At 43.9% G+C, this 26,090-nt stretch overlaps 1 protein-coding gene across 3 annotated transcripts in view; it reads left to right on the top strand.

Moving 5' to 3' along the window:
- The window catches only part of PDE2A (phosphodiesterase 2A), a 684,164-nt gene that overhangs the window by 321,010 nt on the left and 337,064 nt on the right, over positions 1–26,090 (top strand). Inside the window, exon 1 of one of the 3 annotated variants that reach the window (XM_089662879.1) lies at positions 14,505–14,789. The exons of the other annotated variants lie outside the window; for them this stretch is intronic. Coding sequence (XP_089519005.1) covers positions 14,778–14,789 — 12 coding nt within the window. The 5' untranslated portion in view covers positions 14,505–14,777. Of the gene's footprint in view, positions 1–14,504; positions 14,790–26,090 lie in introns of those variants that run through there. 3 annotated transcript variants of the gene reach the window in all.

Genomic DNA, 26,090 nt, shown 5'->3' with positions numbered 1-26,090 from the left:
TCCTTTCCCTTCCTTTCTCTTCCTTTCTTCCCTTCCCTTCCTTTCTTCCCTTCCCTTCCTTTCTTCCCTTCCCTTCCTTTCTTCCTTTCTCTTCCTTTCCCTTCCTTTCTTCCCTTCCTTTCCCTTCCTTTCTTCCTTTGCCTTCCTTTCTTCCCTTCCCTTCCTTTCTTCCTTTTTTCCTTAATCTTCCTTTCTTCCCTTCCCTTCCTTTCCTTTCCCTTCCTTTCTTCCCTTCCTTTCCTTTCTTCCTTTCCCTTCCTTTCCCTTCCTTTCTTCCTTCTTTCCTTTCCTCCCTTCCCTCCTTCCTCTCCTCTGGCAGCTCTCACATTTAGTGTCCTAGTCGAGTGAAGTGGTTGAATGCGGACGAACCTCTTGACATTCCCAGAGGCCATGGGAAGGAAGGAGAATATTAATTCCTTTCCACGGTTAATCGGTAACTTTGTGGAAGCGGAACGTGTCCACTATATTCCGAATATTCCTTCCTCCCGTCTCAGCGACTGTTTGATCTGCGTCGCCCCGGGTGAGAACGGCAAATTACCGACAACCCCCACCACCACCATGGGCTGGCCGCCATGTTCTCTGGATTTCTCCTACCATAATTATCATTTTCTTCTACAGATATATTGAGTTCTGACCCCAAATCTGTTGTCAGCTTTTACATTGGAAGGCGAATGCCTTTTTAAAATGACCATTTGAAGAGAAGGCTCCATTAAAGCCTCCGGTTATTGCCAGCTCCATGACACCAACGCCCAGACAGATTTTGGTTTGTGTTCAGGATGACTGATGAGTGAAGCACAGAATAGAGCAGGGCTGCCTCCAGGGTTTGTGAATGTGGCATCCCCTGCACCCCATTGGAGCGTTCACACTCCTTACTCCTCCTCTCTTTTTTTTCTGATCTTCTGTAATAGGTCAAGGTAAGGGTTGTATCAAATGGGGCACCACTCACACCAGGGCTGTGGGGGGCACAAATGTGGGAGCAAAAGTCTATGACCTTCTCCTGTATCATGTCCCTAGTCTATGATCTTTTCTTTCATTATGTCCCTAGTCTATGACCATCTCCTGCAGTGTGTCCTCAATCTATAACCATCCTCTGCAATGTGTCCCCAGTCTATGACCTTCTCCTGCATCATTTCCTCAGTCTATGACCATCTCCTGCATCATGTCCTCAGTCTATGACCATCTCCTGCATCATCTCCTCAGTCTATGAGCTTTTCCTGCATCATGTCCTCAGTCTATGACCATCTCCTGCATCATGTCCTCAGTCTATGACCATCTCCTGCATCATGTCCTCAGTCTATGACCATCTCCTGCATCATGTCTTTGCCTATGACCATCTCCTGCATCATGTCCTCAGTCTATGACCATCTCCTGCAGCATGTCCTCTGTCTATGACCATCTCCTGCATCATGTCCTCAGTCTATGACCATCTCCTGCATCATGTCCTCTGTCTATGACCATCTCCTGCATCATGTCCTCTGTCTATGACCATCTCCTGCAGCATGTCCTCTGTCTATGACCATCTCCTGCAGCATGTCCTCAGTCTATAACCATCTCCTGCAGCATGTCCCTGTCTATGACCATCTCCTGCATCATGTCCTCAGTCTATGACCATCTCCTGCAGCATCTCCCTGTCTATGACCATCTCCTGCAGCATATCCTCAATCTATAACCATCTTCTGCATCATGTCCCTAGCCTTTGACCTTCTCCTGTATCATGTCCCTAGTCTATGGCTGTCTCCTGCAGTGTGTCCTCAATCTATAACGATCCTCTGCAGCATGTCCTCAGTCTATGACATTCTTCCGCATCATGTCCCCAGTCTCTGGCCATCTCCTACAACATGTCCTCAGTCTATGACAATCTCCAATTGCATGTCCCCAGTCTATGGCCATCTCCTGCAGCGTGTTCCCAGTCTTTGGCCATCTCTTGCAGCATGTCCCCAGTCTCTGGCCATCTCCTACAACATGTCCTCAGTCTATGACAATCTCCAATTGCATGTCCCTAGTCTCAGACCGTCTCCTGTAGCATGCCCATCTCTCCTCCGACCATGTCCCCAAGTCTATGACCATCTTGGGTAGCTGCTCATAGTTTTTGACCATCTCTTGTAGTGTAGATGTGATCTTGAACTGTCTTCTGTAGTATGTCCATCTATGGCCTGCAACTGTTTTCTTCAGCATTACCTACACCGAATTTTATGTTTGACTGTTTGTTGGTACAAGGGGGGGGGGGCAGCTGAGGCTCCTTGCATTGAGAAAGTTGACCACCACTGCCCCAAACAATCACGTAAGAAAAGTAGCCTAAATCCGTGGCCTTCACACTAACCCAACATCTAAAGCTAATAAACTCTAGAAATGAGGCTCCTCTGCTATTGTGCATGAGAATTATTCTCACCAATACGGTTCCAACCCTGCTTTGAAATACTCCGACTGAAAACTATGTGGTGGGGGTGGGGTGAGGGGACATACTCTATGGTTCTGTGTACTGTGGCATTGAGTGACATGACATTCCACTGAGTGATATAATATACTCTGCTTGAGGATATATTTAGCTGTTGCGCTTTGATAAGCTCTTGTTGGCTGCTACCATTTGCTGGTATAATGTGACTTTCTGTTGTTGGTGGATACAAATTGCATTTGCAGCTTGATATGCTCTTGCTGGGAGATATAAATTGCTTTTGCTCGGTGATCTGGTTTGACGTTGCGTTTGTGATATAATGAAATACACCCTGCCAACCTTCTAAAATGGGAAAGATGGACACCTTTTAAATGCAAAATGTTTGAGGCGAAAGATGCGTCCTTGTCACACCTCCAATTTTGCTTCCATCGTTCCGAGAGAGATAATGAAAAAAAAATCCTCCATCCTGTGCTCCACATTGGCTGTGTGTGGCTGACAGATCTCTGTCCCTCTTTAGCGGGTGCTGTGTCCGCCATTTTGGGTTAGGATGTGTCTTAGTTGGAAGCAGTGCTTTCTTCCAGGGAAGGATCATGCAGGACTTCCCTAGGGAGAACTTCCAGAACCACCACATGGACACCAGATGTATCAGGTTCATCTCTAGTTGTAGGCACGCTCATGGTATAGGTTATATTATAGAGGAGTGACATCACCGCTCTCCAGATATGTTTTATTATACAGGAGTGACATCCCTGCCCTCCAAACAGGTCCTATGTTTTTATATTGTGTATAACCCTTTTTTTTTCATCCAGTTTTTATTGCATTATTCGAGGGCTGTGTATAGATTTTATCAACAGCCGGTCTTGCCTGCCTGAGATTCATGCATTCTGTTCATCAAGCTCTCCCAGGAAAACATATTATACTGACAATGCAATTCATTCCGCCGGCGCCACCAACTCCAGTAGCTGTTTTTTTTTTTTTTTTCTTGTCTTGTTATCCTTTCCTGAGACATTTCACATGAATGCCGAATTCTCACTTTGATGCTCCTATAATGGACTACAAATATTCTGTAGAGTTCCCTCTAAGTCAGGAAAGTCACAGAGCACTGGAGACGGCAACTTTTCCTTGGGACTTTGGACGCTACAGGGAAGGGTAATAGGCAGGGAACTCAGAATGGACTGGATGCTTCCTACGGGGATCAAGACTAGTGTGGACACTCCTGATGTGGAGAAATAGGTGGGATAAATCCAATAACGTATCCGGGGTAGGAATAGGTGGACAATTCCAGTGGGAAATGAGAACAAGGTAAAGATTACACACTCCTAGTTAGAAATGAGGACTAGGATGAGATTGGATACGCTCAATCAGGGGAGGACTGACAACTCATGGGGCCCCCGGGCAATAGGGGATCATGGGGCCCCTGTGTCCTTGCCCAAACTCAAAAAAGCCTATGAAAAAGGTACCAGGGGCATCTCATGGGGCCCCCTACTGACCCCGGGCCCTCGGGCAGTGCCCGAGTTCCCAAATGGTCAGTCCGCCCCTGCGCTCAATGAGAGAATTGCATTGAGCACTGCCAAGGAGAACCGAGGACTAAGTACCCTTTGGAATCTCCCAATAAATGCTGAGTATCTGAATTCAATTAAACGCTCTCTGTAAAGAGCAAAGTATAAGAATGGGCTCTTCCAGTGAAAGATGAGAACCAGGGATAGGTCAGATATTCCTGGCGAGGTCAAGAATTAGGCTTAGAACAAAGAATAGATTTTCCACTTTCAGTAAGAATTTAGGACCAGAAATAGGTTTAAAACTCTCCATGTAGAATGAGGACCAGGAATAGGATGGACACCCTCCATGAAGTGTAAGTGCCAAGATTAGATTAGAAACTCCCCATGTAGAGTGAAAAATAGGTTGATTACTCTTTCTGTAGGCTGAGAACCAGAAATAGGTGGATGCTCTCCATATAAAGTGAGGATCAGGGATAGATTGGAAACTGCCCATGTAGATTGAAAACCTAGAATAGGTTGGATACTCGCTCCATAGGCTGAGGACCAGGAATAGGTGGGACACTCTCCATGTAAAGTGCAGACCATGGATAGATTACAGACTCTCTAGAGTAAGGATTAGGAATAGTTTCAACATTCCCCATGTAGACTGAGGACCAAGGATAGATTGAACACCCCCCCCCCCCCCTTCACCATATACTGTGAGGACCTAGAATAGGTTGGATATTTTCTATGTAGAGTGAAAACCAGAAATAGGTTGGATGCTCCAGAGAAAAGTGAGGACCAGGAACAGGTTAGATACTTCCTCTATAGGCTGAGAACCAGAAGTAGGTGGGACACTCTCCATGTAAAGTGAGGATCAGAGATAGGTTGAACACTGCCCATGAAGATTAAAGACCTAGAATAGGTTGGATACTCCCTCTGTAGGCTGAGGACCAGGAGTAGGTGGGATGCTCTCCATATAAAGTGAGTACCAGGGATAGGTTGAACACTCCCCATGTAGAATTTGTCTCTGAGGAAAAGGCACAACCTCGAAACGCGTTAGAAATCAGCTATCCAGAGGTCTACAGTCCCCCACCAGACTACCTTCAGGGGTATCGGACCACACTGAATTTCTTGTGACATGTTCTCCATTTGATTTTATTTCTCTTGTGAGTATTTTACTTTTTATCAATAAATTTTGTTTTTAAATGTAATGCACTAGGCCCGTGTGCCCTCTTTTTGTCTCATCATATACACTCCCCATGTAGAGTGAAGACCTAGAATAGGTTGGAAACCCCCTTTATAGGCTGAGAACCAGGAATTGGGGGGACACTCTCCATTTAAAGTGAAGACCAGGGATAGATTGCACACTCCCCATGTAGAGCTAAGATCACGAATAGTTGGACATTCCCCATGTAGAATGAGGACCAGGATCAGTTTGGAACCCCCCCCCCATTTAAAGTGAGGACCAGGAATATGTTTGACATTTTTCCTGTAGAGTAAAGACCAGGAATAGGTTGGACATTCCCAAGCAGAGCGAGAACCAGGACTAGTGTGGACACTTGCCCTGCAGGCTCATGACCCGGAATAAGTTGACAAACCCCATGTAGACTGAGGAACAAGAATAAATTTAGCACTTTCCGTGAAGGGTGGAGACCAGGACCACGTTGAACATTCCTAGTGTAGGGTGAGAACCAGGAATAGATTTCGCACTTTCGGTGAAGGATGGAGACCAGGACCACGTTGAACATTCCTGGTGTAGGGTGAGAACCAGGAATAAATTTAGCACTTTCGATGAAGGATGGAGACCAGGACCACGTTGAACATTCCTAGTGTAGAATGAGAACCAGGAATAGATTTCTCACTCTCGGTGAAGAATGGAGACCAGGACCACGTTGAACATTCCTGGTGTAGGGTGAGAACCAGGAATAAATTTAGCACTTTTGGTGAAGGATAGAGACCAGGACCACATTGAACATTCCTAGTGTACAGTGAGAACCAGGAATAGATTTCGAACTTTTGGTGAAGGATGGAGACCAGGACCACGTTGAACATTCCTAGTGTACGGTGAGAACCAGGAATAGAATTTGCACTTTCGGTGAAGGATGGAGACCAGGACCACATTGAATATTCCTAGTGCAGGGAGAGAACCAGGAATAGATTTCGAACTTTTGGTGAAGGATGGAGACCAGGACCACGTTGAACATTCCTAGTGTACGGTGAGAACCAGGAATAGAATTTGCACTTTCGGTGAAGGATGGAGACCAGGACCACGTTGAACATTCCTAGTGTAGGGTGAGAACTAGGAATAAATTTAGCACTTTAGGTGAAAGGTGGAGACCAGGACCACGTTGAACATTCCTAGTGCAGGGTGAGAACCAGGAATAGATTTTGCACTTTCGGTGAAGGATGGAGACCAGGACTACTTTGAACATTCCTATTGTACTGTGAGAACCAGGAATAGATTTCGCACTTTCGGTGAAAGGTGGAGACCAGGACCACATTGAATATTCCTAGTGCAGGGAGAGAACCAGGAATAGATTTCGCACTTTTGGTGAAGGATGGAGACCAGGACCAAGTTGAACATTCCTAGTGTAGGGTGAGAACCAGGAATAGATTTCGCACTTTCGGTGAAGGGTGGAGACAAGGACCACGTTGAACATTCCTAGTGTACGGTGAGAACCAGGAATAGAATTTGCACTTTTGGTGAAGGATGGAGACCAGGACCACATTGAATATTCCTAGTGCAGGGAGAGAACCAGGAATAGATTTCGAACTTTTGGTGAAGGATGGAGACCAGGACCACGTTGAACATTCCTAGTGTACGGTGAGAACCAGGAATAGAATTTGCACTTTCGGTGAAGGATGGAGACCAGGACCACGTTGAACATTCCTAGTGTAGGGTGAGAACTAGGAATAAATTTAGCACTTTAGGTGAAAGGTGGAGACCAGGACCACGTTGAACATTCCTAGTGCAGGGTGAGAACCAGGAATAGATTTTGCACTTTCGGTGAAGGATGGAGACCAGGACTACTTTGAACATTCCTATTGTACTGTGAGAACCAGGAATAGATTTCGCACTTTCAGTGAAAGGTGGAGACCAGGACCACATTGAATATTCCTAGTGCAGGGAGAGAACCAGGAATAGATTTCGCACTTTTGGTGAAGGATGGAGACCAGGACCAAGTTGAACATTCCTAGTGTAGGGTGAGAACCAGGAATAGATTTCGCACTTTCGGTGAAGGGTGGAGACCAGGACCAGTTTCAACATTGCTAAGTATAGGGTAAGAACCAGGAATAGTCCAGTCTCTTTCAGTGAAGGGGCGAGGATTAGGAATCGGTGGGACAATCCCAGCACAGGCCTTTATGGAGGATAAGAGACAGGAGTCATTGAACCGTACATAGGTTCCGCTAGACCAGCTAGCAATAATTAGTTACAATTCATTTATCTCCTCTCATCCCGATTAGTGGCAGCTTCCCTAAGGTAGCCTAATTACTCTAATCTAATTAGCGTGATGCTTCTAATTCTGATGTCATCCTGACACTTAATTAACTCATAGCTGAACCAGAAGCCGTCCAGCTAAGCTCCTTCGTGTTGCTGCCTCCATGGCAGAGATAAAGAGATCTCTGTGTCCCAGCGTAAAACGTTCCACAAATCTCATTTTATGGACTTTTTCAGAGGAAGAACCCTCCCGATGAGAGTTGTCCCGTCATTATTTGTCCAGAAATGGCTTACGCTTGTTTCGGGAAATGATATAAAAAGAAGGTGCGTTGGTTACGGAGTATTTTGTTAGAGCCTGATGCGTTTGTGCCACACGGTCTGATGTATGCTACATGCTGAGGGCTCCAAGTTTTAGGATTTAGGGCTTCCTTTAATTTCACCTCTTAAGGGAGGACTACATTTATTAGAGGAAGCCCATAGGCTCGTTGACCGGGTTCTAGGGGGGGTGCCAAGACTCAGGAACTTCAGACTGTGATCATTTCTTTCCTGGTTTCCTTTCCTTTGTAGGGGATGCAGAGGGAAGGAGTACAGGGGATGTTGTGTGGTGGGGTGCAGTGAATGTAGGGGGAGGGATTCAGAGGGAGGGGCTTCAGTGGATGTAGGTAGAAGAGTACAGTGGATGTAGTGTGGAGGGGTGCACGGGATGCAAGTGGAGATGAGCAGGGGAGACAGGTGGAGGGGTACAGACAGGGGAGGACTGGCAACTCATGGGGCCCCCGGGCAATAGGGGATCATGGGGCCCCTGTGTCCTCTCCCACACTCAACCACACCCAAAACAGCCTATGATAGCTACTAGGGGCATCTCATGGGGCCCCCTACTGACCCCGAGCCCTCGGGCAGTACCCTAGCGCCGGAATGGTCAGTCCGCCCCTGGGTACAGAGAATGTAGAGGGAAGTGATACAGGGCATGCAAGTAAAGGGGTCCAGGGGATGCAGTTTGGAGGGGTACAGTGGTCGCAGAGGTTAGAGGTGTAGGATATGCCGAGGGAAGGGGTGCGGGAGTTGTAGGTGGAGGGGTTCAAGGAATACAGCGAATGGGGGTGAAGAGGATGCAGAGGGAAGTGGTGCAGGGGATGTAGATAGAGGGGTACAGGAGATGTAGTTAGAGGGGTGCAGGGGATGTAAACAGAAGGGTACAGAGATTGCCGATGTTCTAGGTGTGTGAGATGCCGAGGGAAGGGGTGCAGGAGATGTGGGTGGATGGGTACAGGAAATGCAGCGTTTGGGGGTGCAGAGGATGTGGAGTGAAGGAGTACAGGGGATGTAGGTAGAGGGGTGCAGGGAATGCAGAGGTTGGGGGTGCAGGGGATGTAGAAGGAAGTGGTGCAGGATAGGCAGAGGGAAGTGGTACAGGGGTTGCAGAGGTTGGGGGTGCAGGGGATGTAGGTGGAGGCAGGGGCGGACTGGCCATTTGGGCACTCAGGCAGTGCCCGAGGGCCCAGGGTCAGTAGGGGTCCGAATGAGATGCCTCTGGTACCTTTCATAGGCTATTTTGGGTGTGGTTTGAGTGTGGGTGAGGGCACAGGGGCTTCATGATCCCCTATTGCCCAGGGGCCAAATGAGTTGTCAGTCCACCCCTGGGTGGAGGGGTTCAGGGGATGCAAAGTTGGGGATGCAGAGGATGTACGTAGAGGGGTGAAGGGGATGCAAAGGGAGGGGGTGTAGGGGATGTAGTTGGAGGGGTGCAGGGACTGTAGTGTGGAGGCATTCAGGGGATGTAGGTAGAGGGGTGCAGGGGATGTACATGTAGGGGGTACAGAGGATGTAGGTGGAGGGGTGCAGGGGATACAGAGGGAGGTGGTGCAGGGTATACAGAGTGAAGTGGTGCAGGGGATGCAGAGGTTTGGGGTTACATAGTTGCCTAGTTAGTCTGACAGAAAAAAGTCCATCCAGTTCAACCATAGAAAAAAAAAGTTATAATCCTACACCCACAGTTGATCCAGAGGAAGGCAAAAAAACCCCAGCAAAGCACGATCCAATTTCCTCCTACAGGGAAAAAAAATCCTCCCTGATCCCCCGAGAGGCAATCGGATATTCCCTGGATCAACTTTCCCTATAAATGTTATATCCAGTTATATTCTGTACAGGGGATGCAAAGAAAGGGGGTGCAGGGTATTTAGTTGAAGGGGTGCAGGGGATGTAGGAAGAGGGGTACAGAGGATGCAAAGGGAGGGGGTGCAGGGGAGGTAGTTGGAGAAGTGCAGGGGACATTGGGAAGAGGGGTACAGGGGATGCAAAGGGAGGGGGTGCAAGGGATGTAGTTGGAGGGGTGCAGGGGATGCAAAAGGAGGGGGTGCAGGGGATGTAGTTGGTGGGGTGCAGGGGATGCAAAGGGAGGGGGTGCAGGGGATGTAGGAGGAGGGATACAGGGGGTTCAGAGGTTAGAGCTGTAGGAGACTCAAAGTGAAGGGGTGCAGAAGATGTAGTTGGAGGGGTGCAGGAAATGCAGAGAGATGGGGGTGCAGGGGATGTAGTTGGAGGGGTACAGGGGATGCAGAGAGATGGTGGTGCAGGGGATGTAGTTGGAGAAGTGCAGGGGGCATTGGGAAGAGGGGTATAGGGGATGCAAAGGGAGGGGGTGCAGGGGATGTAGTTGGAGGGGTGCAGGGGATGCAAAGGGAGGGGGTGCAGGGGATGTAGTTGGAGGGGTGCAGGGGATGCAGAAAGATGGGGGTACAGGGGATGTAGTTGGAGGGGTGCAGGGGATGCAGAGGGATGGGGGTACAGGGGATGCAATTGAGGGGATGTAGAGAGGTGACAGAAGCGTTCGGGAGACACCATCGCTATGTTCCTTTATGGTCTGTAAATGGAAAAGATAGAAAATGGTCCTTCCCGACCGAATTGTAGGGTGTTCGATGTATACATTTGATCGGTTTCAGCTTGCAGCAGATGTACATCCATTGGATGATTTTCCTTCCATAGTGTGTGGGAAATCTTGTTCTGAGCAGCGGGTTGGTGACACCAGCCATACGACCTCAGCATTATGGGGTGACCTTGGTGTTGTCTGAAGCCCTCTGGAGGGTTGTCCACCTAGAAGGTCATATCCCGGCAGGACCAAGGGTGGGGGAAGACCACCCTGCAGAGACCAGACATCGAACCCTTCCCCTCTCTGTCCCATTATAACAAAGGAAAAGTTTTATGTTGAGTTCTGCATCGACTCCCCCCCCCCCCCCCCCCCAACAAACATCCATCCCTACGGAGAGGTTGCCTTCAGCTTCAGGCCATCTCCTGTAACAAGGCGGCTTCGGGAGACACAGACTATCCATCTCTGGCTCTCAGGAAATCCTTTAATAAATCCTGAAAAGGAAACTTCCAGATTCCGGGAGATCAGATGGAGCTGTGAAAAACCACATCCAGCAGCTTGTATGAAGAACCTGGAACATACGTGTGAAGTCCAACATTTCATAGGCGAGCCTTCTCCTTTCCTGGTCCCTCCCAAGTTCATTACTATAGGTCTCTGAGGCCTGATCATCCAAATGTGAGCAAACGTGCCCCTCATCTCTAGCTGATCCCTTACACTTGAACCAGACCTGGGAATTTGATGGCCCCAGGGCCACGTTTGGACCTTTTGGCTGACCCTGTCCAGCCTGTGTGAAGTCAATCAGAAATTGGAATGTAAATCGGGTTACACCATGCACTCGATACAACTGAATAGTTTGAAGGCAACTGCTAGTTTTTCTTCCAATGTATGAAGGTGCCTACAGACCTACGAACTGCTCCTTGGCCGTGAGGAAGGATTGTGGGTTCCCTAGATTCCAGGCAGGCCAGTCAACAAGATGGCGGCAGCAGCTGTGCCTCCACCATTGGTGGTCCGCCAATTTTTAAGATGGCAGGAGTGGCACCTCTGCCCTTTCCATGCGGCTTATTCTGTGCTGACCCTTGATTGACTGGGGCAGATCATGGAAGGTGGGCAACAAGGATATGATGTGGGTGAGGGCATCTGGGGAGGTGTTGCCGTGTTTATATCACTAGAGGGGTCACCGGCAGGAGGAAGGAGGTCCTGATTCCTCTGTATAGATCTTTATATCACTAGAGGGGTCACCGGCAGGAGGAAGGAGGTCCTGATTCCTCTGTATAGATCTTTATATCACTAGAGGGGTCACCACAGGAGAAAGGAGGTCCTGATTCCTCTATATAGATCTTTATATCACTAGAGGGGTCACCGGCAGGAGGAAGGAGGTCCTGATTCCTCTGTATAGATCTTTATATCACTAGAGGGGTCACCACAGGAGAAAGGAGGTCCTGATTCCTCTATATAGATCTTTATATCACTAGAGGGGTCACCGGCAGGAGGAAGGAGGTCCTGATTCCTCTGTATAGATCTTTATATCACTAGAGGGGTCACCACAGGAGAAAGGAGGTCCTGATTCCTCTGTATAGATCTTTATATCACTAGAGGGGTCACCACAGGAGAAAGGAGGTCCTGATTCCTTTATATAGATCTTTATATCACTAGAGGGGTCACCGGCAGGAGGAAGGAGGTCCTGATTCCTCTATATAGATCTTTATATCACTAGAGGGGTCACCGGCAGGTGCAAGGAGGTCCTGATTCCTCTATATAGATCTTTATATCACTAGAGGGGTCACCGGCAGGAGGAAGGAGGTCCTGATTCCTCTATATAGATCTTTATATCACTAGAGGGGTCACCGGCAGGTGGAAGGAGGTCCCGATTCCTCTATATAGATCTTTATATCACTAGAGGGGTCACTGGCAGGAGGAAGGAGGGCCCGATTCCTCTATATAGATCTTTACATCACTAGAGGGATCACCGGCAGGAGGAAGGAGGTCCTGATTCCTCTATATAGATCTTTATATCACTAGAGGGGTCACTGGCAGGAGGAAGGAGGTCCCGATCCCTCTATATAGATCTTTAGTTGCACCTCATTTAGAATCCTGGGTCCAGCTCTGGAGACCTCACTTCCATACAGGTATTGATAGGAGTCCAGAGACGGGAACACAAATGGTGGAAGGTCTGAAGGATCAGGAGACACTTGAGGAATGTCACATGACCAGTCTGGAGGAGAAAAGGGACAACAAGGGGGGGGGGGGGGACACATGGCTCAGACCATGAATACATGACGGGGGGGAAAAGCGTTCGGGAGAGCGAGATTTTCAGTATCAAGTCAACATGAAGAACATGGGGATGTGACCTCCAACCAATGGGAGGACATTCCAGGACTGGCCTCAGGAAGTATTATTGTACTGAAGGGGTAGTTGATGGCTGGCACAGACTTCCAGCGGAGGTGGGGAGTCGGTCAGCAGTAAGTGGCTTCAAACATGCCTGGGACCGAGACCGACTGGAGTGGGAATGGTGTTTTCAAAGATGGTCGCCAGCAGCGGTGTGACGTCAAGATGCTGTAGCTCCTCCCTGACACGTTTTGTGCTCTAGCACATAGTCATAGGGGGTATGCATAAGACTATGTGCTAGAGCACGAAACATGTCAGGGAGGAGCTACAGTGTCTTGACGTCACGCCGCCGCTGGCGGCCATCTTTGAAAACACATGGTCAGTGTTTTTTGCTTTTGTTTGTGCACCGTGCTTTGGGATGAATAAACTCCTCTGATAATACAGTATCACGCTATGCGGCGTCCTTTTTTGGACTCTCTGTGAGTCTAACCAATCACAGAGCCTATCTTAGAGGAAACCTGATGTACTGATACCCATTGGAGGACCCTAAAGGGAACAGGAACCTGGCTGTGCATGATTGGATGATCTGGCTGTAATCTGAAATGTGTGTTAATATTGCACATCTGGTGAGTGCGCAATTCACTTCTTACAAGTCCCACCATCCGTCACTTCGGAGTAGGAGATTGGAGCACCCATGCTGGATTCTTGGACCCCACATTCATTGGTTGGACATATTCATCGCTCTAACCACCTTGTGCGGCCTCATAATCCTGCACAATATCTGTAGAATGTCATGTGATTTTATCACCCCCTCTCCTATCACGGCTCACCATTTATTATTTGCACTATTGACACGTTATATCTGGATTTGGTTCCAAGGAGCCGTCATTTCCTGATCCGCATTCACACTGCACCCGTTTATGTATAGTTATGACTGCATTGTGACTCTGCGGTGAATGTGATATGAATGTAATGTGACTGCATTGTGACTCTGCGGTGAATGTGTTGTGAATGTAATGTGACTGCATTGCGACTCTGCGGTGAATGTGTTGTGAATGTAATGTGACTGCATTGCGACTCTGCGGTGAATGTGTTGTGAATGTATTGTGACTCTGCGGTGAATGTGATATGAATGTAATGTGACTGCATTGTGACTCTGCGGTGAATGTGATATGAATGTAATGTGACTGCATTGTGACTCTGCGGTGAATGTGTTGTGAATGTAATGTGACTGCATTGCGACTCTGCGGTGAATGTGTTGTGAATGTATTGTGACTCTGCGGTGAATGTGATATGAATGTACTGTGACTGCATTGTGACTCTGCGGTGAATGTGATATGTATGTAATGTGACTGCATTGTGACTCTGCGGTGAATGTGTTGTGAATGTAATGTGACTGCATTGCGACTCTGCGGTGAATGTGTTGTGAATGTATTGTGACTCTGCGGTGAATGTGATATGAATGTACTGTGACTGCATTGTGACTCTGCGGTGAATGTGATATGTATGTAATGTGACTGCATTGTGACTCTGCGATGAATGTGATATGTATGTAATGTGACTGCATTGTGACTCTGCGGTGAATGTGTTGTGAATGTACTGTGACAATGCAGTGAATGTACTATGACTATGCTGTGAATGTGTTGTGAATGTACTGTGACTGTACTATGACTCTGCGGTGAATGTGTTGTGAATGTATTGTGACTCTGCGGTGAATGTGTTGTGAATGTATTGTGACTCTGCGGTGAATGTGTTGTGAATGTAATGTGACTGCATTGTGACTATGAGGTGAATGTGTTGTGAATGAAATGTAACTTCATTGTGACTATGAGGTGAATGTGTTGTGAATGTACTGTGACTGTATGTTGGAGATTTTTCCGCCTCCTTTCCTGTGTGTGTTGCACATCCCCGGCTTCACCTTAAACTTCCTCATTGTGACTCTCCACCGGATTGGTGTCGTTTGGTGTCGGGTAGACACATGGAAGTGTCTCTCCGGTGACTCTCCGCCGGATTGGTGTCGTTTGGTGTCGGGCAGACACATGGAAGTGTCTCTCCGGTGACTCTCCGCCGGATTGGTGTCGTTTGGTGTCGGGCAGACACATGGAAGTGTCTCTCCGCTGACTCTTTGCCGGATTGGTGACGTTTGGTGTCGGGCAGACATATGGAAGTGTCTCTCCGCTGACTCTCCGCCGGATTGGTGACGTTTGGTGTCGGGCAGACATATGGAAGTGACTCTCCGGTGACGGCTGCTGAGAGATCCCGGGCTGGGAAGTCACCATGGAGCTGCAGGTAACCCAACACAGGCAGTTGCTGGCTGACAGGTGATTGTGAGGCTCAGCAGCCACAGGACAGATCTGTGAGCACACACACATACATGACAGATCTGTGAGCACACACACATACATGTCAGATCTGTGAGCACACACACATACATGACAGATCTGTGAGCACACACACACACATACATGTCAGATCTGTGAGCACACACACATACATGACAGATCTGTGAGCACACACACACATACATGACAGATCTGTGAGCACACACACACATACATGTCAGATCTGTGAGCACACAGACACATACATGTCAGATCTGTGAGCACACACACACACATACATGTCAGATCTGTGAGCACACACACATACATGTCAGATCTGTGAGCACACACACATACATGTCAGATCTGTGAGCACACACACACACATACATGACAGATCTGTGAGCACACACACACATACATGACAGATCTGTGAGCACACTCACACATACATGTCAGATCTGTGAGCACACACACACATGCATGACAGATCTGTGAGCACACACACACATACATGTCAGATCTGTGAGCACACACACATACATGTCAGATCTGTGAGCACACACACACATACATGTCAGATCTGCGAGCACATACACATACATGTCAGATCTGCGATCACATACACACGTGGTCTTGTCTGGGGAACGATCTGTCAGTATGGAAATGAAATGTACGAAGAGCGATTTATTGGACTTTTCACTGTAGCGGGTCGTCTGCTTCTTTTTTTCTTTTTTTTTGTAATGTAAATACATAGATGAGTCAGAAACCGATCAAAATTCACATCGATCGGCGAAGCGTTTGGTTTTTACATCATTCGCGTGCCGCGATTTTTGTGACGCAATCGAACATGCCTGATCCAACATGCTGGGGGTTTTTTATTTTTTTTTTGTTTGTAGAAAAATGAAACAAATGATGACGCCATCGTAGGCGCCATTTTCCTAGTTTTTTTTTTTTTGATCGACAGAATGTTTGGTTTTCAACTCGTCTATTGGTGGCCATAGATGAGTCGAAAAACGAACTAAATTCACGTCGAATCGTTCTGCTGCGATCTTCATGACGCAATCCAACATGCTGGATTTTTTTTTTTTGTCGAAAAATGAAACAAATGATGACACCATCGTATGCGCCATTTTCGTTTTTATTTTTTCGATTGACAGAGTGTTTGGTTTTTGACTCGTCTATGGCCGGTCTTGGGGGTCGATTTATGAAAGGCAAATGGATCGTGCACTTTGTGCTCTGCAAGTACAGCTGCTCCAGTGCATCTAATGAATGCGAATGTCGGTGTCTCACCACGTCTGATTCGCTGCGCCGCAATTTCTATAGTAGTTCTTGCACGACTTTTTCTGCAGTTTTGTTGCAATTTCACGTACCTAGAATAGAAGGAAAAACGCATTTCACTTTTTTATTGTTACTGTTTCGATTTAATTTTTTTTGTTACTGTTTTGATTTCATTTTTTGTTACTGTTTTGATCTCATTTTTTATTACTGTGTTGATTTCATTTTTTTATTACTGTCTTGATTTCATTTTTTTTGTTACTATTTTCTTTTCATTTTTATTGTTACTGTTTCAATTTCATTTTTTTTTGTTACTGTGTTGATTTCATTTTTTTGTTACTGTTTTAATGTCATTTTTTTGTTACTGTTTTAATTTCATTTTTTTTGTTACAGTTTTGATTTAATTTTTTTGTTATTGTTTTGTTTTAATTTTTTTTGTTGCTGTGTTGATTTCATTTTTTTGGTCCTATTTTGATTTTATTTTTTTTTGTTACTGTTTTGATTTCATTTTTTTGTTACTATGTTGATTTCATTTTTTTTGTTACTGTGTTGATTTCATTTTTTTTGCTACTGTGTTGCTTCCATTTTTTTTGTTCCTATTTTGATTTTACTTTTTTTTGTTACTGTGTTGATTTCATTTTTTTTGTTACTATTTTGACTTCATTTTTTTTTTGCTACTGTTTTGATTTAATTTTTTTTAGTTACTGTGTTGATTTCATTTTTTGTTACTGTTTTCATTAAATTTTTTTTGTTACTGTTTTCATTTAAAATTTTTGTTACTGTTTTCATTAAATTTTTTTTGTTACTGTTTTCATTTAAAATTTTTGTTACTGTTTTCATTAAATTTTTTTTGTTACTGTTTTCATTTAAAATTTTTGTTACTGTTCTGATTTTCATTTTTTTGTTACTGTTTTGATGTCTTTTTTTAGTTACTGTTTTTATTTAATTTTTTTGTTACTGTGTATTCATTTTTTTTGTTACTGGGTTGATTTAATTTTTTTGTTACTGTGTTTTAATTTTTTTTGTTACTGTGTTGATTCCATTTTTTTGTTACTGCTTTGATTTTTTTTTAAATAGATATTTATTCCCCCCCCCCCCCCGCCCCCGAAAAAGTGCGGCTGTCATCTTATATAGAGTGTATATTTTTTAAATTGCACCAAATGTTTCACCAGATTTAAATTTTTCACTTTACAAATAATTCCTCTCCATGACAAGGTCGCCGCATGGATGTCGGCGGCGATACGTCAGACAGCTTGGCGTTACATTGTATCCCTGTGTATACGTTGCGCCTGGTTTGCGCCTTGCTGGATGAATCAGATGTTGTTACTTTGTAACCTACAATAGGTTTCAGATTTTAGATACCATGGCTACCCATTGAACATATTTATCCTATGACGATGCATTTTTGATGCGTTTGTGTCGCGGGGAATGTCTGGATTCTTGTGCTATCATCTCAGCTGGTAACACCTTCTAAACGCATTTCAAAAGTGCTGTTGCAAGGCGCGTTTAGGCCTTCGCACTTCCTCAAAATTCCGATCCTGAACAAATGCACCGCCTACCGCGCTCGCGCGCACTATTTACCAACCTGCGTGCGTTTGACGAGCACTCAACGTGCATTTAAACTTCACCCCAGATGCCTAGCGTTTTTGTTGCGCGCAAGGATTAAAATGGCGCAAGCGCGCGCAGGCGCATTTTGGATTAGGTGAACAGCTGTAAGCATGCCGTAAGGCTTTGGACGAAACGCGTTGGGGGTGTTACTGCTGTATCCTGGCATGTAGCGAATAAAGAATTGATACGATGGATGTCGCTGAGTAGCCGGCTTCATTGTATTAGAGCTGGGGTCTCCAAGGTGGGGGACCTTGTTGATGAGGGCAAAGGCCTCATCCCCCACAATAATCCTCTCATACAGGGGTTTCAAAACTATGGCCCTCCAGCTGTTGAAGTACTACAAGTCCCATCATGCCTCTGCCTCTGGGAGTCAGAGTCTTGCAAGGCCTCATGGGACTTGCAGTTCCTCAACACCTGGAGGGTCATAGTTTGGAGACCCCCTGTATTAGAGGATTATTGTGGGGGATGAGGCCTTTGCCCTCATCAACAAGGTCCCCCACCTCCCTGTTGAGGGCATGTGGCCTAGTATGGCTCAGGAGGGCATACACTTGTCCCTCCCCCCCTTTTCTGGCTTGCCAGGTAAGGATCTGGTGTGGATTTTTTTTTTTTGGGGGGGGGGGCTTCAGGCTCTTTTTTTGTATGGCACTTCCCCTTAAATCCAAGCCCGGTTCCCAGTCCTTCAGGGAATTTGTGTGTTCTTTATTGGACTACGCCTCTTCCCCACTGCCCTGCCCCGGTGTTTGTGAGGGTCTTATTTGGATCTGGAAGCCCCCTTTAACAGCACATGAGCCCCCAGGTACTTCCCCTCCCCAGGAATGAGTAAGGGGTAGATACTCCTACTCATTCACAAAAAAAAAGCAAAGTGTCGATAAAAACACACCCACAGTTTTAATAAGTCGTTCAATTACAAAAAAAATGACGATGGCCACTTGCTAAATTACCTCTCTTCTAGTTATCATTGGCAATATCAGGGAAGGGGCGGGGATAGTGGCGTAATCACTGCCCATATATGGCCGTGGCCATATTAGGGCAACATTGTGGTCCAAAAGTGGCCATGTCGCCATACTTGGGCAATGTTACGGTCCAAAAGTGGCCATGTCACCATACTTGGGCAATGTTACGGTCCAAAAGTGGCCATGTCGCCATACTTGGGCAATGTTACGGTCCAAAAGAGGCCATGTCACCATACTTGGGCAACGTTACGGTCCAAAAGTGGCCATGTCGCCATACTTGGGCAATGTTACGGTCCAAAAGTGGCCATGTCACCATACTTGGGCAATGTTACGGTCCAAAAGTGGCCATGTCGCCATACTTGGGCAATGTTACGGTCCAAAAGAGGCCATGTCACCATACTTGGGCAACGTTATGGTCCAAAAGTGGCCATGTCGCCATACTTGGGCAATGTTACGGTCCAAAAGTGGCCATGTCACCATACTTGGGCAATGTTACGGTCCAAAAGTGGCCATGTCGCCATACTTGGGCAATGTTACGGTCCAAAAGTGGCCATGTCACCATACTTGGGCAATGTTACGGTCCAAAAGTGGCCATGTCGCCATACTTGGGCAATGTTACGGTCCAAAAGAGGCCATGTCACCATACTTGGGCAATGTTACGGTCCAAAAGAGGCCATGTCGCCATACTTGGGCAACGTTATGGTCCAATAGTGGCCATGTCACCATATTTGGGCAATGTTGTGGTCCAAAAGTGGAAATGTCACCATACTTGGGCAATGTTACGGTCAAAAAGTGGCCATGTCACCATACTTGGGCAATGTTGTGGTCCAAAAGTGGAAATGTCACCATACTTGGGCAATGTTACGGTCCAAAAGAGGCCATGTCGCCATACTTGGGCAACGTTATGGTCCAATAGTGGCCATGTCACCATATTTGGGCAATGTTGTGGTCCAAAAGTGGAAATGTCACCATACTTGGGCAATGTTACGGTCAAAAAGTGGCCATGTCACCATACTTGGGCAATGTTACGGTCCAAAAGTGGCCATGTCGCCATACTTGTGCAACGTTATGGTCCAAAAGTGGCCATGTCACCATACTTGGGCAATTTTGTGGTCCAAAAGTGGAAATGTCACCATACTTGTGCAACGTTATGGTCCAAAAGTGGCCATGTCTCCATACTTTTGCAATGTTACGGTCCAAAAGTGGAAATGTCACCATACTTGGGCAATGTTACGGTCCAAAAGTGGCCATGTCGCCATACTTGGGCAATGTTACGGTCCAAAAGTGGCCATGTCACCATACTTGGGCTAAGTTATGGTCCAAAAGTGGCCATGTTACCATACTTGGGCAATGTTATGGTCCACAAGTGGCCATGTCACCATACTTGGGCAATGTTATGGTCCAAAAGTGACCATGTCGCCATACTTGGGCAACGTTATGGTCCAAAAGTGGCCATGTCGCCACATGTTGGCGATGATGTCACCACTATCCCCGCCCCTTCCCTCATTGCTGAGGATTTTCAGCCATGCCAGTGAATGGATGGGGTGATGCCAGTGGTTGGTAAGGACATGGCAGGTGCCAGCGCCCACTGCTTTCTTAGCAACCACTGAAGCAGGAAGCTGCCATGTTTCTCCATGTGACCAAAAAATTAATAAAAGCTTCAGTTTAAAAAAAAAACAAAAAAAAAGATTGAAATGCTTTTTGAAAATTGATTCACACATGAACGTTTCTGAGATTTCAGTGATTGCGTTTATATTGAGCATTTTTTTTAAATTTAAGTGATTGCGTTTATATCGAGCATTTTTTTTTTTTTTTTCATTTAATATCTCAAATTTTTTTTTAAACCGTGTCGGTTCACCAAAAAAAATCTCAATGCGTATTCATTTAATTAAACTGCTATTTATTTTTGTTTAATTTTTGGTGTGATTGAGTTCATATCGATTTTTTTTTTTTTCATTTATTATCTTGATTTTTTTTTTAAACCGTATCGGTTCACCAAAAATAAATCTCAATGTGTTTTCATTTAACTAAACTGCTATTTATTTATTTATTTTTATTTTTGGTGTGATTGCGTTTATATCGATTTTTTTTTAAATTTTTTTTATTCATTTATTATCTCAATTTTTTTTTTAAACCGTATTGGTTCACCAAAAAGAAATCTGAATGTGTTCTCATTTAATTAAACTGCAATTTATTTATTTTTGGTGTGATTGCATTTATATCGATGTTTTGTTTTTTTCATTTTTTTTTTCAATTATTTTCTCGATTTTTTTTTTTAACCGTATCGTTTCACCAAAAAGAAACTTAAATGTATTTTAATTTAATTAAACTGCTATTTATTTATTTTTTATTTTTGGATGTGTGTTGCTGCGGTCAGACCACAGTTTGACTGCGTGTATCCAGGGTGTATAATAAAAATGGAAGCAGACGCGTATGTCATGTGCCGACCTACAGGCGGGCGGGGGGGTGGAGGGCGAGGTGTCTGGGGTGCGCAGAGGAGGAAGGCCACACAGGAAGGAGATGAGGATTATCCTCCTTTATCCTTTAATGAGCAGAATTAGTCTCTGTCTACATTGTCCAGTACCGGGGGAGGGGAGAGGGGGTGGTATTAGTAGGGTTTAGTTCTTGATATCTTAATGATTGAAGTTATATTTGCGATGGATAAAATACCGAACAACGTAAGAGATAACGGATGAATAGAGAAGGTAATGCGCAGATATATATTTATGCCCTTATATGGTAATATAACAGTAGAATATCACAGCTATAGAGCGAGCGGGACGATGGCAGGAGTGCAGATCCACTGAAATAACTTCGACCCTGCATGTTACATATATTCCTTAATTTCCATACCAACGTTATGGTCCAAAGATGGCCGCGTCGCCATATGTAGGCGATGATGTCACTACTATCCCCGCCCCTTCCCTCATTGCCGACAACAGCAGTATTTTTCCTTCCCTTCATTTCCAGACCGGAAGCAAATGGAAATTCCAAAGGTCAATATATTGGGACCCGGGGGGGGGGGGATTTTCACAAATGTGGCATTTATTTATTTCAGGTACTTACAGTCATGGCCGAAATTGTTGGCACCCTTGATATTTTTCCTGAAAATCAAGTATTTCACACAAAAAAGGTATTGCATTAACACATGTTTTGCTATACACATGTTTATTCCCTTTGTATGTATTGGAACAAATATAAAACAGAGGCAGAAAAGCAAATATGACATAATGTCACACAAAACCCCAAAAATGGGCTGGACAAAAGTATTGGCACCCTTAACTTAATATTTGGTTGCACACCCTTTGGAAAACATAACTGAAATCAGTCGCTTCCTATAACCATCAATAAGCTTCTGACACCTCTCACCCGGAATTTTGGACCACTCTTCCTTTGCAAACAGCTCCAGGTCTCTCTTATTGGAAGGACACCTTTTCCCAACAGCAATTTTAAGATCTCTCCACAGGTGTTCAATGGGATTTAGATCTGGGCTCATTGCTGGCCACTTCAGAACTCTCCAGCGCTTCTTTGCCATCCATTTCTGAGTGCTTTTTGACGTATGTTTGGGGTCATTGTCCTGCTGGAAGACCCAGGATCTTGGACGCAAACCCAGCTTTCTGACACTGGGCCCTACAGTGCGACCCAAAATCCTTTGGTAATCCTCAGATTTCATGATGCCTTGCACACAGTCAAGGCACCCAGTGCCAGAGGCAGCAAAACAACCCCAAAACATCATTGAACCTCCACCATATTTTACCGTAGGTACTGTGTTTTGTTCTTTGTAGGCCTCATTCCGTTTTCGGTAAACAGTAGAATGATGTGCTTTACCGAAAAGCTCTATCTTGGTCTCATCTGTCCACAAGACGTTTTCCCAGAAGGCTTTTGGCTTACTCAAGTACATTTTGGCAAACTGTAGTCTTGCTTTTTTATGTCTCTGTGTCAGCAGTGGGGTCCTCCTGGGTCTCCTGCCATAGCGTTTCATTTCATTTAAATGTCGACGGATAGTTCGCGCTGACACTGATGCTCCCTGAGCCTGCAGGACAGCTTGAATGTCTTTGGAACATGTTTGGGGCTGCTTATCCACCATCCGGACTATTCTGCGTTGCAATCTTTCATCAATTTTCCTCATCCGTCCACGACCAGGGAGATTAGCTACAGTGCCATGGGTTGCAAACTTCTTGATAATGTTGCGCACTGTGGACAAAGGCAAATCTAGTTCTCTGGAGATGGACTTGTAACCTTGAGATTGTTGATATTTTGCCACAATTTTGGTTCTCAGGTCCTCAGACAGTTCTCGTCTCCTCTTTCTGTTGTCCATGCTTAGTGTGGCACAGACAGACACACAATGCAAAGGTTAAGTGAACGTCTCTCCTTTTTATCTGCTTTCAGGTGTGATTTCTATATTGCCCACACCTGTTACTTGCCCCAGGTGAGTTTACAGGAGCATCACATGCTTGTAACATTCTTATTTATCCGCAGTTGTGAAAGGGTGCCAATACTTTTGTCCAGCCCATTTTTGGAGGTTTGTGTGACATTATGTCGAATTTGCTTTCTTTCCTCCCTTTTTTTGTTTTGTCCCAATACACACAAAGGGAATAAACATGTGTATAGCAAAACATGTGTTAATGCAATACGTTTCGTGAGAAATACATGATTTCCTGGAGAAATATCAAGGGTGCCAACAATTTCGGCCATGACTGTATATAGCCATTAATTTACGCAGCGCTTTACATATATGTTGTACATTCACATCAGTCCCCGCCCCCGAGGAGCGTACAATCGAAGGTCCCTAATTCACATTCATACATACTAGGGCCAATTTAGACAGGAGCCAATTCACCTCCCAGCATGTGTTTGGAATGTGGGAGGAACCGGAGTACCCGGAGGAAACCCACGCAGGCACAGGGAGAACATGCAAACTCCAGGCAGGTAGTGCCATGGTTGGGAATCAAACCAACGACTCTAGTACTGCCAGGCAGAAATGCAAACCATTTAGCCGTTGTGCTGCCCATTGGCATGCAGCATATAGATGTCGTTGGTTCGAGTATTGGCAAATCGTAGCAAGATTTCACTTGTAGTCAACACAGGAAGCCTCAGAACTGTGGATGGGTATAGTGGTGGCACCCTCCGGGTTACACAAGGGTGGTCGGTGACCAGACATTATTTAACATTGTTAAAAAAATTAAAATTAATATTTTGTTAAATAAATATTAAGAAAATTATTATAATTTATTTGTATTACTTCTTAAATAATATTTATTGTTATTAGTCATCATATTAATATGATTAATAATAACAATAATAATAATGGTATTAATGTATTCATTATTGGGTTAATTATCAAAATAATAATAATAATAATAAAATAACAATTATTATTTTTATTATTATTATTAATAATAATAATAATAATAATAATAATAATAATAATAATAACATTTTAATTATTAAGCCAATAATACAGTAATAACATTAATATTATTTATTCATTATTATTATTTACATTATTAATTTTTAGTATTTTTTTTATTAATTCCTAGATGTATTATTCATTATTATTACTTATTATTCATTCATTATAATTATTTACATTATTACTGTATTAATTCTTAGATTTATTATTATTATTATTATTATTAATAATGATAATAATAATAATAATAACATCTAAGAATTAATACATTAATAATGTAAATATTGATAATGAATAAATCATAAGTAGTAATAATAATTATTATTAATAATAATAATGCATTATTATTTACATTATTAATTTAATAATTCTTAGATTTATTATTATTTTTTTTATTGTTGTTGTTACTACTACTACTTATTCATTATTATAAATTTTTACATTATTAATGTATTAATTCTTAGATTTATTATTATTATTATTATTATTATTAATAATAATAATAATAATAATAATAATAGTAATAATAAAATCTAAGAATTAATACATTAATACTGTAAATAATGATAATGAATAAATAATAAGCAGTAGTAATAATAATAATAATTGAATTATTATTATTAATAATAATAATACTAATGCATTATTATTTACATTATTTTAATAATTCTTAGAATTATTATTATTATTACTACTAATACTTATTTATTCATTATTATTATTCCCATTATTAATGTATTAATTCTTAGATTTTATTATTATTATAATTATTTTTTATTTTTTATTATTATTAAAAATAATAATAACAATAATAAATCTAAGAATTAATAAAATTAATACTAAATAAATAAAATAATAAAATACAAAAAATGAATAATGTAAATAATAATGAATAAATAAGTAGTAATAAGAATATTTTGTTTATTCATTATTATTATTTACATTATTTATTAATTCTTCTATTTACAAGGAGATTAACTATCAGCTTTATAAATCCCGACCTCCTTCTTGTCCCCATACGGGGGGGGGGGGGGTGAGGGGGGGCACTTCTCAATACATTTCCCAGATAATAAATCGTCTTCCTAAGAGGATAATGAGGAGGAAATCGTTGTGTTTGTGTACTTTACTAATCAATCCCTCACCATCCCATTAAAGGGGGGGAGGGGGTGCGGGGGGGGGGGGGGGGGAAGTACGGGGAGGGGGGTGCGGGGGTTATGAGCATCTCCAAGGGCCAATGTTACTACCCCCAGAACAAATCACCAGAACTCGTTCATCGCAGATTGTTCGATCCCATTCATCTCCGGAGGAAGTGTATCTCATATCTGGGAAATACGTGGAGACGGGTCTGATGGAATCTGGGCATCCATGAGAAGATGTATTGTATGTGAGAGTCAGGAGACCCCGGAGGAGATCGTTCTCATTGCTACACCGAATGTAAATCCATCTTCCTAATGACACTTCATCTCATCTACTGTAGTAATGTCCGTATGTCTGACGGGGGATGGAGAGATACAAAGTAACATTGTTTATAAACATCAATCAGATGGGGGATGGAGAGATACAAAGTAACATTGTTTATAAACATCGATCAGACGGGGGATGGAGAGATACAAAGTAACATCGTTTATAAACATCGATCAGACGGGAGATGGAGAGATACAAAGTAACATTGTTTATAAACATCGATCAGACGGGAGATAGAGATACAAAGTAACATTGTTTATAAACATCGATCAGACGGGAGATGGAGAGATACAAAGTAACATTGTTTATAAACATCGATCAGACGGGAGATGGAGAGATACAAAGTAACATCGTTTATAAACATCGATCAGACGGGAGATGGAGAGATACAAAGTAACATTGTTTATAAACATCGATCAGACGGGAGATAGAGAGATACAAAGTAACATTGTTTATAAACATCGATCAGACGGGAGATAGAGAGATACAAAGTAACATTGTTTATAAACATCGATCAGACGGGAGATAGAGAGATACAAAGTAACATCGTTTA

This window comes from Staurois parvus, unplaced genomic scaffold (genome assembly GCF_062004578.1).
Source record: "Staurois parvus isolate SC_StPar_1 unplaced genomic scaffold, SC_StPar_1.0 ptg001578l, whole genome shotgun sequence".
Lineage (NCBI taxonomy): Eukaryota > Metazoa > Chordata > Amphibia > Anura > Ranidae > Staurois > Staurois parvus.
This window is presented reverse-complemented; position numbering and strand designations above follow the sequence as displayed.